At 31.2% G+C, this 16746-nt stretch overlaps 2 protein-coding genes across 2 annotated transcripts in view; both read right to left on the bottom strand.

The window, feature by feature from the left end:
- Positions 1 to 8394: 8394 nt before the first annotated feature.
- On the bottom strand, positions 8395 to 9895 carry LOC18044652 (omega-hydroxypalmitate O-feruloyl transferase). Its single transcript, XM_006436825.2, has 2 exons — positions 9435 to 9895; positions 8395 to 9252 (listed from the first exon to the last, which is right to left on the bottom strand). The coding sequence occupies exons 1-2, from the start codon at positions 9873 to 9875 to the stop codon at positions 8395 to 8397; spliced, it is 1299 nt and encodes a 432-aa protein (XP_006436888.1). The 5' UTR covers positions 9876 to 9895.
- A 2622-nt stretch (positions 9896 to 12517) lies between these two features.
- LOC18044650 (protein DEK) overlaps positions 12518 to 16746 on the bottom strand; it is a 7560-nt gene continuing 3331 nt past the window's right edge. Inside the window, exons 8-11 of the mRNA XM_006436823.2 lie at positions 13849 to 14395; positions 13329 to 13426; positions 13200 to 13230; positions 12518 to 13112 (exon numbers count right to left, since the gene is read on the bottom strand). Of these exons, the coding sequence (XP_006436886.2) occupies positions 12943 to 13112; positions 13200 to 13230; positions 13329 to 13426; positions 13849 to 14395 (846 nt within the window). The 3' untranslated portion in view covers positions 12518 to 12942. The remainder of the gene's footprint in view (positions 13113 to 13199; positions 13231 to 13328; positions 13427 to 13848; positions 14396 to 16746) is intronic.

The following is a 16746-nucleotide window of genomic DNA, read 5'->3' as shown; positions in this document are numbered from 1 at the left end:
TTCTGTTGGGTCAAAGCTTCTTTCAATAACAACCAACGAAAATCTTAATGATAAATCCAAATTTATTTTGCATTTACTGAAAATTTTCATTCTTTCAAGGGCAGAACTCAGAGGGGGTGACAGTAGAGTATAGTTCTACAAACCCATCTGTTGATGACTGGAGTACCAATAATGGTGTAACCAGAAATTTGTGTATAAAATGATGGGTTATGAAGAGATTGTCTTAAAAAGAAATAATAACTTTTTTTTTTAAAGTTATATGGGCCCATCATAGTTCTATATAAACAATTTTCTCATGTCATATTAGTTCGTATATAATTGTTTGTACTGATTGGTTGTGGCTCTGTCATTACACTTGTAATATTTTCTTCTTCCAATTTCATATAAAAAAATATTTATCTATATTTTAGAGGGTAAATATTCATTGTATCCTTATATTTTGAGTTAAGTGTCTATTTAGTCCCTAAATTTAAAAAAAAAAAGAAAAAAAGACACTCCTATTGTTAAATATGTTACACTCCTATCTAACTGTTTTTTTCTTTTTACAATAATATCTTTGTAACAATATTCTTGAGGATATTAATAAAAAGAAAAAAAATCTTTCAAATTACCCTTAAAAGTGACATAAAAAATTTACATAAACTTTTATAATAATATTATTATACTTTTAGGACTAATTTGGAAAATTATTTGTTTATAAATAATTATTAGTAAGATTGTTGCACAATACAAAAAAAATACTAGTTCTATCAGTTAATTTCTTAATTAATGTCAAGAATATTATTGAAAGGATATTATTACAAAAGAAAAGAAAAAGTAAGGTTAAGAATATAACATTTTTAACTACATGGGTGATTTAAAGTATTTTTTTTAAATATAGAGATTAAACTAAAACTTAAGTCAAAATATAAAGATTAAACAAGTATTTACCCGTTGAACGGGTTGATAAGACATATGCATTTAAAATCTTTCCAGCAAAAGTAGTTGAAATTTTGCATCATTTTCTAAAGGTAAATATAACAATTTCAAAAGATTATATAAATATCTGCTAATGAAAATAATATCGCTATATCTGGATCATTAAGGCAAACCCATTAATTGTTTCATATTAAGACATACAGTATTGTTGAAGCAAGAGAACTATGGAAGGATTTAGTCATGCATGAAAGAATTAAACCAACTATGGAAGGTGTGTTACTGCACTAAATCCTTCGGGTTCCATAAGGGTCAGATTTGTATTTAAGCATTAAAATATATTTCACCAATTACCCATTACACTTGATATGAATAATTTAATAACTTAAACTTTAAAATTTTAAAGAAAAAATTATTTAAAATTAACTATTTATGTAAAGTAATCATAAACCTTAAATTTCCAAGTATTTACAGTCGTGATTGTATGATTTGCATTGAATGTTAGTCAATTTTCTTCACCAAATACGAATTTTTTTTAGGTACCACAAATCTCATTCTATGTTTTTTTTTTCATAATTTTTATAGACTGCGTCGTTTGATGATGTTAACATTCTTTATATTAATTATTATTTTTGTATTATTGTATATGTGTGCTTTGTAAATTATTATAAGAATTATTTTAAATTACAAAAATAGCGGGTTAAATAAAATTCACCTAAAAGTTAATGGGTGGGTTCGAGTAAGTCCTATTTAATAGACACAATGAGAGTACAACATTTTCTCTTTGGATTTATATCTATTGGGCTTTAGTTAGGTAATATTCAAAAATAAAATTACAAAAATTAAAATTCAATTTTACATTTTATAATTTAGTAAAAAAACCTAACCTAAATTAACATCACAAACTGCTTTCCTTCCAAAAGTTTTCAACAATGGGACGGTGATTCCCAAAATTTTCTTACTTTGAAGTAAAAAAACAAATGGTATGAGAAAGAAGGGATGTTTGGCGAGGAGAATTTTGGAAGTATTCATAGTGGCGTGTCTTTTGGGTACTTTTGCCACATTATATTGCATTATAAAGTATTGCATTATTTAATGATCGTGCATGGTATAAACATTATGTTTTATTAATGTTATACAACATTTAGTGTTGCACTGTACTGTATTATATAAAATAATATTTTATATTTATACAAAATTAATATTATGTATATTTGTTAATATTTCAATTGTTATTATATTACATTTAATAATTAATTTTTACAAATAAAAATAAAATAAATCACTGATAGTCGCATCAACTACCGCAGATCACCGCAAACTGCTGCTACCAACACAACATTTTGGTTTTGTTTGATGTTGTTTTTTGGTAATGTTGAAACCCTCATCAGTTAAGGATAGCAATAGTACATGGTCTACCAGATACAAATTTTCAAAGCTTTGAACATAGATCTATGGCGAAAGAAACCTTGGTTTTCGATGAAGCATTTTTCATTGCAACATTCAAGCAACAAGGATTACAAAGATACTAAAATCAATTCGAATGGATATCTAAATTTGGGGACTAGTGGCTTCACTTACAACTATCAGTGGCAATAGCAGTGATTTAGAGCTATTGCCAATTACTATAATATAATAGGCTATTATATTATATTAAATAATACAATATCATAAAAAATTTAAAAAAAAAATTTAAAATGCATACATAATATAAATTTTCTTTTATGTATTAATTATTATAATATAAAAAGATGAAAATCAAAAGTAGAATATAATATAAATTATATTATAATACAATAGAATATTCAATTATAATTCAACTTTTGTATTAATTATCCACAGCTTTGGCTATATATAATAACAAAAGCTAATGCATCTAATTGGTGCATTACACAAACCTGAGTAATGCACCGTGTGTTTAGGCCCAGCCCTCACACATGAGGGCTTGGACAAGGGCCTAAGAAAAAAAACTCGGACAAAGTTCAGACCTATTATTTTTTTAAAAAATAATTTTATAAATTAAAATAATATAATTAAAATTGAAAAGTAATTTAAAAATAAAAAAGAAAACTTAAATTCTTAACTTATAAATCAATTATGATTTAAAAAAGTTAAAATTATGATACTAAATTTTCTCTTTTGTGTCAATTAATTAAGAGAGCGTTTGAATGAGAAAATTCAGTATTAAAGAAAATTAAAGTTATGAGCTTTTATTTACTTTATTTATTATTTTAATTTGAAATATTCATTTTCTTTTAATTTATTTATGATTACAATAACTTGTTGATCATTAATTTATTTCAAATTTACAATAATTTAAAATTTTTAAAATAAATAAAGCCCAAGTTCAGCTCAGGCCCGCACGCTTAATTGACAGTGGGCCTGAATATGGGCTTGAAAAAGCCCGGCCCAAGCCCGTTGTTTGCCATCCCTAGTATATCTGCATCAAGGTGCATTATAATGCTCTACAATGCGACTTGGTGCAGTGTAATGCTTTAGAATGCAACTTTCAAAATTTTTAAACAGGGGTCAGCAATAAGTCAGTGCAAAATAATGTTTTAACACTATGCTATGCAAGGTACTAAACTTATGTTTGTGCTTATTTAACTTAGATTAACTACATGACTTTGAAGCTGTTTTCTTTATTACTGTAATTTGTAGCTGAATAAATTACAGACACTAATTGAAATCTCAACCATTAAAATGGGTACATTAAGAAATTTCAGAAACAATCAATTAATGAGCGGAAGCATTCAAAATTATGAGAACAAAAATTATAAGGCTTGATACACATAAAATCAGTAGCTTTATCATACTGAATTCAATCAATCATATCCATAATTTAATGGAATAGAACATCAAGAATAAACTGAAATTGCACATGCAATTACTCCATGAATTTTGGCTTGATGAAGGGTAATAATAACAATCATTGTGTTATACAGTGTTCAATAATCGTAACATATTAAAATTTCGTGGGTCATAAAGAAATTGCATATGAAGATTTCGGTTGGAGACATGTGATGGCCATTTATATTGTCTTGATCTTAAAAATAAAATAAAGTATAAAAGCCCATTATTCATTATAATGGCAACGAGATTCATGAGCAGCAATTCATGAGAACAAGAGACCGAAATCGCAATCTTGACAAAAGCCTTAAAAGTAAAACTTGCAATAATATGCCGATTATATATATATATATATATGGAAAATCATGAATCTCAAACAAGGCACTGATACCAATTGTTGGGATTTTTTACAATTTTCATAAAATAAAATAAAAAACCCTAATTTATATAAACTTCAATCTCTAAAATCATAAAATATCATGATTTTCAGATTATTATAATTGAGAGAAGACATATCTTGATCCATAACAATTTTCTTGATCAAGTTTTACTATAAAAATTAAAGATTTGACAAAATCGATTTCTCTCTCTTTTCTAATAGATAGAAAATTAACGTGATATCTTTTTTATATGGGTGGACAGAGGACCAATTTTAATAAAATCATAATTCTCATTTTCCATTAAAGTGTGTTGTTAATTTTTCCTTAATAACCAATAAGATTTCAGCTCATAATTTATTCTATTATTTAAACCCAAATATGACCAATTCAACAATGTGGCACATGGGCCACTAATAAAATACACCAACACAATGTTCTTAGAAATTTTTACATGAATTATATAACTATTAAACAATATATAATTAATAAACTCATTATAAGTCTCTAAAAATTTCATCAAATATACATGAAATGACAAGTTATAATAATTTTACCAATACTCAGCTCTATTTTTTTTCCTATAATAAAACCAAAGAAATAAAAACAGAGGAAACAATAATTCCTCTTCATTTCCTAGTTCATGTTATGTATCTTCTCAATTTTATAGATATTTAATTATCGGAGTAGATTTAAAAACTGATAGTAATAATTGGGAGATTATGAATGTATTGGTGAAATAAATCAAATGATCTATCTTATCGAAATAAGGGGTAATTGTAGGTTTTATTTTGTATTTTAAGGTGCTCTGACTCTCATGGATGGTTTACAAATCATGCATTATAATTGCTTGAGGGGAAAAAAAAGTTGACAATCTAAAGATGACTCACGGTTTCCGTAAGAAGGAGAGAGGAGGATGATTTCCGAGAGTGAGAGTAAGATAATAATAATTATGTATTTTTCCTGATCTTTTAGGAAATTAGAAGGATTGTAATGTTAATTACCTTAAGTAAATACATCCCCAACATTGGATTCACTTTTGCAATTCTTGCATTAGATCCAATGGATCGATTACAGAATGATAAAAAAAATGGGGGTACGAAATCTTGCAAGCTAGCTGCACCCATTTCTTTGCCATCATTAAAATTTAATTAATCGACAAAATAAATTGCTGATAATGAATAGGATTATAATTTTTCATCAAAAAGACAATATGTGACAGATCGAGGGTTGATTATTTAATTTTAAGGTGATGTAATGTGTCGATTCTATTATTTGAAAAATTGATCTCTACCCGGATGTTTCCTTACATGACACGTAGCATACACTATACACATGTTAAAATGTACACGATACTTATCCTAACGAGTGCTGCTAGGCATCTAGAAAGGTGAGAGAAGCACGAGAGAATCTATTTCCTTTATTATTTTTTATTGATATTTTAATTTTTTTAATTAAAGAATGACGAGAGGTTTTGGGAGTAAAACGCCCTTTTAGATACCAAGCATTTTTAGGGATGGCAATGGGGTGGGGTGGGGGTGGGGAGGCCTACCCCATTCCCCACCCCATTAAAATTTTTTACCTCCATTCCCCACCCCATTCCCCAATAAATTTAGTGGGGTGGAGATGGAGAATCCCTATGTGGGGAATGATTTCCTCATCCCCACTCCATTCCCCATTTATTTATTTTATAATATGTATAAATATATTATTTTAGTAAGTTAAAAATTAGAAATTTAAAATAAAATCATCATCATATTATAAAATATTTAAATTCTTTTAAAAAAATATCTAAAAGTTTGAAACAATATCTTAAAATGATATTAAAAGTGAAAAATATTTAAAGAGCGTAGCACGTTAAAAGAGAAAAGAAAATATAACAATGTTTCAAAGTTGAAAAATATTATAGGATTTTATTTCATTCATATCTTGTTTATATTGCATAAAAATTAAAAAAATTTATTAATTGATATTATAATTGATAAAATAAAAATTATTAAATAAGAATTAAAAACATATTTATATATAATGGGGATTGGAGTGGGGATGGGGTGGGGAGTACAAAACCAAACCCCACCTCATTAAGAATTTGGGGATTATTTTCCCCCCACTCCCCACCTCATTCCCCAAAAATTATTCAAAATTTTTTCCATTTGGGATGAGGCTCCATAAGGCCCCAAACTCGTGGAGGATTTTGCCATCCCTAAGCATTTTCCTATCCTAAATATTTACTTACCCTTTTTTTTCGTCTTTTCTAATCAATCATTAAATCTAATCTAAGAATAGACGAATCGCTTAGACGCGTGGGTACGGGATTAATAAACACTATAGAGTTGTTGTTTACTGCAGATTCATTAAAACCAAAAAATTTCAAAAAAGTTTTTTAATGAACATCGGCTAGCAAGGCAACAATTTAATGGACAATCCAACTGGGAAGCTGCCCCTGTATAATTTAGCCTTCAAAATAATTTTTTGTTATGATTTGTGCTTGTAGTTTAATATGCTAATAAATCTCGATTTTTAGGCCCTTTATCTTATATTTTCAAATAAACACATATGTTAAAGAGAAATTCAAGATTTTATCTTGATTCGCCATGATTCTAAGCTTTTAGCTTGGTGTGAAGTTTCTACTAGCTGCTGCTGACTTGATCCAAGCCCGTATAACTAGCTGCTTTCAAGTTGTTCAAAAACCTACACACAACCAGCAAAAGGAGAGAGGGAGGGAGGGCTCTACAATCTTGGCCAAATACCAATTCTGCGAACAATAAACTCTTAATCGGTAGGAGTCACTTAAATATTGTGGCCGGGTGTAGGAATATCTCATATGCCAGTATAAATTTTTCACCCTATTATGATCTAAGATAACGAACTAAATGGTACAATTGTCCACAATATACTACTATATAAGATGTAACATAATTAGACTTATTAATAAATATGTGATTACTTAATAAATAAGTTTATAAAGATTACTCTTTAATATTTAATATTAGTAACGTATTAATTCAATAAAATATAAAATAATTAGAATGATTTATGCTGCTCCACAATACTTGAGAAATAAATCCAACATATTACTTTTGCACTTTAACTCAATAATTATTTTTTTTTCAACTTCATCCTCCTAATAATTTAATTATATAAAATTGTGGCCCCTTAAAAATTTCTATCTTCGCCATGGCCCTGTATATATTCCTCCATTATACTTTTATTCTGTAAGTTACTATTTTCTTATTATTTGTATTATTTATGTTATATTTATTAGGGCTAATTTTGAATTATCCGCTCGTGAATTAACTATTTTCAAATAATTTTTCTTATTTTTAAAAATCTCAATTTACCCCTTATTTTCATTAAGAAAAATAAGAATAAATTCATCAATATACCCTCATTTTTCTCTTATCTTTTGAATAAAAATGGAGGTAACTTATAATTTTTCAAAAGTAAGGAAATTATTTGAATATAGTCAATTTACAAAAATATTAATCTAAAATATACCATGTTCATTGTATTGTACAAGATCAAGGGCAAAACTATGTTGCAACAGTGGTATAATTTACAAAAATATTAATCTAAAATATACCATGTTCATTGTATTGTACAAGATCAAGGGCAAAACTATGTTGCAACAGTTGTATGATACCACAGTTGCAACCAGCCATTGGATCTATAATTATACAATTACATTAGTAAGATCCAACGGCTGAAAGCAACAGTGGTACCATACCACTGTTGCAAACATAACTGGACCCCAAGATCAATGCAGTTGTGGGCATTTAATGGATGCACTAGGTTAGTCATTTTTTTTTATAATTAATGGATGTTCAAAAGATACAATGAAAATATGCGATGCGACTATGCGAGTAATGAGAAGCATACAAGTATGTGCATCTAATCTTTTCCTCGTGAGAATTATCAGAAATTGCAGTCCTGTTAATCAAACAAACAAAATTCGGCAGCTGCGCAGGGAATTATATATATCGAGGCCTTAAAACACTTAAAATTCATTAAATGTAACACACACAATGTGAACTTTCGATTGAATTAACTATAAATTGCTGAGTTATTGAACTTTTGATACCAATAACATAAACTTACAGGGTACACAGACAATATATAGAACTAGCATGTTACACAATTTAGCACTTCCATACAGCCATGTTAGACGCAGCTAGCATATCTTATTCTCACATATTTATAACTAATTACTCGAATTCCTCAGTAATATATATTATTTATCAATCTTTTGATGTCATATCTCCATGAGTTGCTCAAAGATCTTCATGGCAGAAGCCGGCAAACCCAAAAGCACATTTATGTTTTTCCTCTGCGTCCCATGAGATAGGAACAGAATCACTTCCTTCTCAGGCAATGCCACAGGCCCTGAGAAAATTGGCTCTCCCCATCCGAAATCTATTGTGTGGAAAGAGAGTCTGTACCAAGTTGTGATTACCATAGTTGCAGCCAATGAAGGCCTAGCCCTTGTGATCTCAAAATAGTCGATAGCCGATCTCATGTAACTGTCTGTGACCATGGAAACAGCATTCTGCACTAATCCTACAGTAAATGAAAGTGGATTCGTCAGTAGCTCCCCTGCTTTACTCAGGGAGTACGTTAATACAATCCCATTTCCGAAGAACCCCTCAGGTAACGGTGGCTCGAATCTTGACCGTCCATCAACAGCAAAGAGGAGCTTTGTTTGTTGATCCGGCTGCATGCCTAATGCCTCACATCGAGCTCTCCACACAAAAGCTGAGAGTGCTTCAAACGTTGTGCACTTGTTTAGTACTTTGTCCTGCATGGCTATTTGCTTGAGCTGTTCAAGCTTTTCAGGGCCGAAACAGAAGTACCTATAGAGCATCTCTTCTTCATAAAGCTTGTTGGTATTTGATACATCTTCAATCTCGTCAAATTCAGGATGCGGAAACTCGATTTTAGTCGGGTCTCGGGATTTCAGAATCGTTCTATCCAGTACGGGACCAACCTTCAAAGGCAAGCCTCTAGCAGTTTCACCCCATGAGTTCATAAATTCCATAGCCGCAAGCCCATCAAGCATACAGTGGTTCATGCTCATCCCAATAACAAATGCTCCACATTTGAACTTAGTCACCTGGAGGACAAGTCGGCGACTTTATTCTACTCAGCCATAAGAAATGAAGAATTAAAAAGACATATAAATGCACACGTGTCAGAAGATTTTTTTGAAGAGATCAGCACAGGTCAGGTCAGCACTGAATTCAAATTCAATAAGGTTACTACTAATATCGAAAATGTGAGAGAAATGCATCAAACCTGAACCACCAGGGGAGGTATTTGAAGTATGTGTTGAGCGCCAGGAATTTCATAAACCAGCTTACCAAGAACGAGAGGGTCAGGTTTTGTTAAGTCTCCAATATCTTCAATACCAAAACTTGCTTCAGCTTCAACAAAAACAGCACCCTCCCCAGTGCAGTTCACTATGAGCTTCCCTGCAGAACTGATCGTCAGCCGCCCGGCAAGCGGATAGCACTGGACAAGCAGTTTTGACAGAGCATTCTTGACAACTTCCGCAGCGTCCTCATTGCCTTTTGAGTCAGACTTAAAGCAGTAACAAGTACGAACAATCACAGCAATGTTCTGGTCTAGGTTGTTGAGGAAGTAGAGGCCTTTCGGTGTCTCCTCGGCAGGGAGAACCAGAGTCGGTTCTCCTTGCTTTACAGTTAATTCAGTTGCACTACTGTCAGCATTTGCCATTATTACACAGCTTTAAAAGCCAAAACCTGGCAACAATTCTGAAAAGTGTTATGTTTTTTTTTTTTTGAAAAGGAAAAGTGTTATGTTTGGGGGTCATCGAAAGAATTAATTAGTGCGTGTAGATAACAAAAGTATCAACTTTATGAGCTATAATACAGAAAGAGAAAGTGACGTTTCTCTCTATAACAGATTAGAAGCCTCTCTATTGCAGGTTAGAGGCCCAAAAATTTATTGGAATCTTTAAAATCAGCTATGTGATGTTGTTCGTAGTTTTTATATCTAAGTTTAAAATGGATTAGATTTGCTTTTTTTTTTTCCTTTTTCTTTTTCCCCTTTTTTTTTCTTGGCAGACTGCGATGGTAGAAGGATGCAAGCAATTAATTAAAAGATTAAACATGAAGGCAGCAAACTAATTACAATTAAAATTAATAAAATCTATAATACGAAAATCCATTAGCATCTTTTGAAATAATAGAAGCAATAAAATGAGATGTTATTTCTAACCAAACAAAAGAAGAATAATTTCATTAATTTAGATTCAAATTTTTCAAAGGATCCACAGTGTAGACAAAATGACTCAAACCCTCGACCTAAAAAATGAGATGAAAAGATAACCAAATACTCAATACACAAAGTCCAAACCTATTTTCTAACCCATACGACCCACACTAAGTTTTAAACTCGGGCAACCAATTAAATAAAATTACTTGAAGATCATTTGGCCAAGCTCCGGAGAGTAAAAAAAATAGTGAATTTATTACAGCATTGACCTCTTACTTTAACTACAAGTGGCTAAGCCATCTTGATTATTCCTGAACTCTATTCCTTTTTCAGAATAATATGTATATATCATCAATGATATATTATATATCATTCACCTCAACAAAATAAAAAATAAAAATAAAATAAAAAGATCTGTGTACCATATATAATGAAGAAAAAAGTATAGCATAATTCTGGAGACAAAAAAAAAAAAAAAAAAAAAATTGGTTACAACCTGTATATAAATAGAAACATACCTGAAAACAAAGTGAATAGCAGTAAAGCTGAAATGTGTGGACTTATCTGGGAATGGGATTGAACTTATATAGGCAATAAAGATGCGCAAAGACTCAGAAAATTTCTTTTGGTGAATAAAATGCCCCAACATGATAGAGACAGGGGCTGATTCATAGAAGGAAGATTTTTCTTTTGAGTATTCATTTGGGTATTGGACATTGTTGCTTTCTGCAGATTCTGCTAAGATATCATATGGTTTGCACTAGGCTACTTGTCACAGAACCAAAACGTCACCAGCCAAGCAATAAGAGAAATGCCACATTATGAGATTGTTTGTTGAGATTTGCGTCCAAACTTGGGTTACTTAATGCAGTTTTATATTCTTGTTTGAAAAATTTTGCACTTTTATCTTTCACGCATTAAATTATATGCTGTACTTGCTTCACTTTGACGATGTTGAATGATCCAGTGATGATTTGGATTTGTTTAACAATTTCGTATGAAATGAAACCATCTAATGGATTATCTCAGCAGGTCATCACAGTCGGTCCAAAAGCTTTGGATGGAAAAATTATAAAAGGTTAAAATAGCATTAATTATATTCTTAATACCCCTACTGGTTGAAACTTTACTATCAAACTTTACTTAACAAAAGGTTTAACAAATTAATGTGTATCCAAAATCCTGACTGCAAGACACCACCCTAGCCTAATATAAAAGCAATTAAATACGGAAAACTTTGACTATCAAGTATTGAGTGTCCACACTTGAAGCATGTTGCGATTGCAGTAAATTGTTAAATAAGTCGATGTAACACTCCTCAAAAGGTATATTGTAAATTCACTTTAAAAAGTGATTATCAAATAATCTGGTTTTTAATTTTTTTTTAAAATTGATTCACATAAGTTGCTGTAATGAAATGGGCGTATAACATTAGTGCTTAGTAAAAAGTACGAATGCTCTGATGACATCAATCTTGCAATAAAAACAATCTTCGAGCCTGATTTTGAGTCGGTAATCACAATTACACACGTAAAATGATAAATAATAAAACACACGTTATAATTTTAATCTTGTAATTATAACTTATGAAGACATGTGGTTAGACCCTTTTGAGTTAGGTTTTTAACGATTTCAATTTGTGTTTCGTCATAAACAATTTTACTTATTTGAACCCATTAAACTCTTCAATAGTTTTATGTTAAAATAAAAAATAATTTTAAATGACTACTTTGTATTACAATGATAAACCGCTTAGCCCAAGTTACGTTTTTGTTTATTTTGAACATATGTTCCTAATTAAACGATTTTCTTTTAGATTAATCACATATGCACGACAAAAAGATTTTTTTTCTAATTCACAAGACATCTCTCATTTGATATTTTTTTAACGTCTGTTACAATTATTTGTGATGATTATTTTAATTAAAAAATAGACATGAGCCGAGTTAGATACACATACATGTATAGTACAATGATTTGAGTACTCATTTTTACCGAGCAACTTCAAATAAACATAATTTAACACAATACCCAAAAAAAATAAAAAAACACCAAAATGCTTAAACACAAATTCATTGCCGAGCCTACATAAATGACTGACAATCAGCATAGCACCATGACTAAATTATCACATTATCAAATAAATGCTGCAAAATTTTCAAATCCATAATTAATTAGCATGGTATGCCAACAAGCAGGTTCTCAGAAGCACCATTCCTACTAATACACAATACAAAGTTGCAGCCCAACTAAAATAACCATTCACTACAAATAAATATAAAAAAGCAAATCTAACTATCAAATACAATTGAAAGATAATTTAATGGAAAAAAGAACACTAGGGGTAAAAATCCTAACAAAGGACAGGTCAGCAGTAAATTATGAGTAACTAATGCATATGGTACAAACAAACAGAGTTGAAAGTTTCATCTGGAAATGACCACTAGATCCAACACCACCACCACCAGTTTATCGTTCACAGGAAACTGTCGAAACCTCGAGATATCTGGTAAGCACACCATGTACCTCGCATGAACGTGTCTTTGTAGTTTCCTAACACAACTGATTAAGCATCATCATCCCCGTCATCTTTATCAGCATCACCACCATCCTCGGCATTATCCTCGTCTTCTTCTTCCCCTTCATCTTCTTCATCGGTCATGTTATTTATGACATCTGTAATAATATCCTTCACCTCTGCTTTTCTATGCATTAGATCTAAACCAAAATGGGTACCTAGTACAACCCACATTAATACAATTAGCTCACTCAGAACTAAAAACACTCATAATTGAAATGAACAGATACATAATAAAACCCTACCAAGCTGGCGGAGAATATCAGACAATGTTGCCTGCATCAGAACAAATATTAAAAAATTTTAGAAGGCGGTGATTCATGACACTGTAATTCATCAAAAGACAGCAACATCAGTATATAGGAACTACTTACAGTATTGAAGTCAACTTCCTTCAGAATATCTACAACTACAGCATGCATCTCTCCTCTGGTGGGTTCGGATTTAGCCTTCTTGCTAGTTTTTCCTTTACCTATCATTCCAGCATGAAACTTGAAACACTTCAGTTACCAACTTTCATTACCAGAAGATTTTAAACACCAATTTAGTCTGAAGAACGAAACTCCATACATGCTAATGGATCCTTATTATCCAATCACTTCCTATTGTTCACTTCTCTAATAACATAACTAATTTTAAGTCCAAGGGAAATCTTGTACTACTTATAATTTATATGTTTTCCTTAATTTCCAGAAATTTCTTAGCACCAAAACAACATTCTCTCTTTAAGTAATTGACATCTACATTATGTTTATATAATACTTTTTTTTTTAATTATCAACATGATAGAGCGTAATCCAAACTGAAAGGTGGACATTTCCAGATAAATAAAATTAAAAAGCAAACCCAAAATTTCAGCATCAAGATTAACAGAGAATAAACAAAGTAATGCACCTTGATCCTTAGCAGAAACCTTTGCTGGTGTCTTGCTTGACTGCTTCTTGCCAGTACTCTTTTCCTTGGCAGAAACACTTGTGTCCTTTGCACTTTCCTTTTCCACCTTTTGTTTTTTTGATGTGGATCCCTTTGATTTAGAGAGTGAACCAGATCCATCAGCGTCCGTGGCGCCTTTCTTTGAAGTTGAACTAGAAGACTTTTTAGTGGATTTTGGAGGACTTTTCTCTGTTTTTGTTGAGGTGCCCTTTTTTGCAGGTGTAGGTTTGTCTTTTGCTTTTGCCCCAGAACTATCCTTAGCATTCTTCTTGGAGGAATTCTTTTTACTCAGCTTCTTTCCCTTTGGCTCATCTTCCTCTTCTTCTGATTTAATCTCCTCAGAATCACTCTCTTCTTTTGGTACTGCCTCAGTGTCATTCTCTTCATCAGAATCATCTTTAGTGTCTGGTGACTGTACTTTGTCATCATCATCTTCATCTTCTTCCTCTTCTTCCTCTCTAGATGACTGCTTTCGTTTTTCCCCAAGCTGTGTTGTTTGCTTCCGTTTCTATGAAGAAATAAGAATAACAATTAAAACCAAATGAAAAAAAAAAGTAGTCGCTCAAAAAGAAGAGACATCGCAGGTTTTATGGTTGGATAACTTAACAGAGACAGACAAAAAACTAAGATTAAATTATGAATGCGACAGCCATCCTGTAAGTTTTCACCTTAAGATAAAGAGAAAGAACCCCGAGAATTAGGAAAGATCCTGTCACCTAACTTCACAAATTTAATAATTCTACAAAAAGGAGAATATACATATGTATTGGCTTCTCATGAGATGAATCAAAAATCAATAACAGTGAATGCGCATTGAATATAATCTATATAGGCTGTGTACTGTGAGAGAGCAACCTAAGCACAAGATTTCTATACATTACCATTATCCCATTAATAATTCTTCAATAACGCATAGCAACATATCCAGCACAACGACAACTAAATATTAGCAAAATGTTCAGTTTACCACATTAAGATTGTGGAGGATTGTTAAGTCACTTAATAACTGCTTGTGAATTAGACCCAAAAGAAACTAAATTTAGGTGTGTTAGATAAAAAAAAGGACCACCCAAACAAAGTTTGGGTGCTAATTCGTATAAAATGTGATTATTTGACAATTCACAGCAATCCCAAACATGCAATTAGAAAACACATGACAAATCCAGAACCCTACAAGAGAATGTTTTTCTACCACACCAGATTAGTGCCTTCTTCTGAACCAGAACAGTCTACTCAACTATAATATTATTACAATCCCAGCAACAGGGGAAGGACAAAGAAATATCATATCATAAAACAAATAATGTAGATAAAAATATTCATATCTAAATCAACCTAGAAGCAATTACTATAACAATGTTATTCATCTTTCCATCCAAAACTTAATAGGACAAACTTCTGTTTATATCCCCCCCCCCCCCCCCCAAAAACAAAAAAATAAATCTGTTAGTATCACAGTCAAGTAACTTATAGTGACTCTTATACTTTTAATGCTGTTGCATAAGCAATGTGCTAAAGACCTATCTATTATACCCAAATATAAACCAATTAAAATAATACCAGTTTTAAGGATGGCGGTATCCTAAAACTTAAGGATGAAAATTTAACAACCCAATTAAAATAAGACTAACACACAAGTTTATTAATGCGCTGTGCAAAAATGTTAGGACTAAAACAAGAGGCCCAAACAAATACTTTAATCATTCAAGGTTCAAATAATCAACTAACATTTTTTTAAAGTTCCCTTAAGTGCCCCTTAAGTAAAGTACTTAAATCAAAACAAATGAAGCAACAAGGTCAAAACAATATGTTTGTTGGGCGCTACAAAGAACCAAAAGATAAAACAAGTCTAGTACATTCCAAGATAATGACAATAGTATTAGAAAAATAATAATAAGTAAAATGAACAGCAGTCCACCGCCACTACAGCAAAGCAGGAAATGAATGGATGGTTGAAATAACATAAACCAAATGAAGAGGCAGAACTTACATATGTAGACAGAGAATTACATAGAATAACCAGAAACATATTAAAACAATTAAACTGAGATAAACTGTGCAAGCAAACAGAACCAAGAAACACACTGAGCAATTAGAGTGTAAAAACAATGGAAAGGCACTCAAAAAAAAAAATTCCTTAAAATATGGAAACCTATGATTTAATAAATAATTATATATTAGACAAATCAAGTAGTCCTCATTAAATCACAAACTCAGTAAATTCAATAAAGAGGCAACTGACAGCAGAATATGTGGCTAACTAAAAAAAATGGTACTAATGACTATTCCAGCTTAACATCAAGAGAGCCAGCCTCAAGATTCCAGCCAATAAAAGATCCCAAGAAGCAACATAATATCAGAACACTCAGGGCCACAACTTTGTAACTGTCATCAATTAGGGCATCCAACAGAGCATAACTAGAGTGGTTCTCCAGAATCACTGGTGCCACAACTTAAGAACAGTTCAGCAAGTGAAAATGTACTTGCATTCTGTTACATACTAATTTGGCATGAATATTGCTTGCACATGGATGGTAATTGGTAAGAAAGCCATCACATATTTTCAAAGTCATAAAATTGGGAAATTGTCAGATAAACCATGCCTCTGAATCTTACACATACACAGACATTCCAGCCAATCACTTATTATCTTTTTATTTAAAGAATAGGCTCATTAGTTTAAACAGATAGAGTTAACTTGGAGATCATACATGATTGATTTTTCAAATTATCATCACACACATAAGATCCTGAGGTTGAATTTTGTGAACCATTAAAGGAAAGTTCAAGTACAAATACTCAACAGAAAATACCTTTGAGTATCATTGTTTTTTTTTCCCTTTTAATCAAAATCAATTC

Source organism: Citrus clementina, unplaced genomic scaffold, assembly GCF_000493195.1.
Source record: "Citrus clementina cultivar Clemenules unplaced genomic scaffold, Citrus_clementina_v1.0 scaffold_4, whole genome shotgun sequence".
NCBI lineage: Eukaryota > Viridiplantae > Streptophyta > Magnoliopsida > Sapindales > Rutaceae > Citrus > Citrus x clementina.
The sequence above is the reverse complement of the archived record's forward strand: the minus strand, read 5'-3'. Positions and strand labels throughout refer to the sequence as shown.

Coding starts and splice junctions, on each gene's coding strand:
- LOC18044652 (XM_006436825.2), bottom strand. CDS start 9,875: ATGGCAAATGCTGACAGTAGTGCAACTGAATTAACTGTAAAGCAAGGA. Junction 9,253..9,434: donor TACCTCCCCTGGTGGTTCAG/GTTTGATGCATT, acceptor CTTGTCCTCCAG/GTGACTAAGTTCAAATGTGG.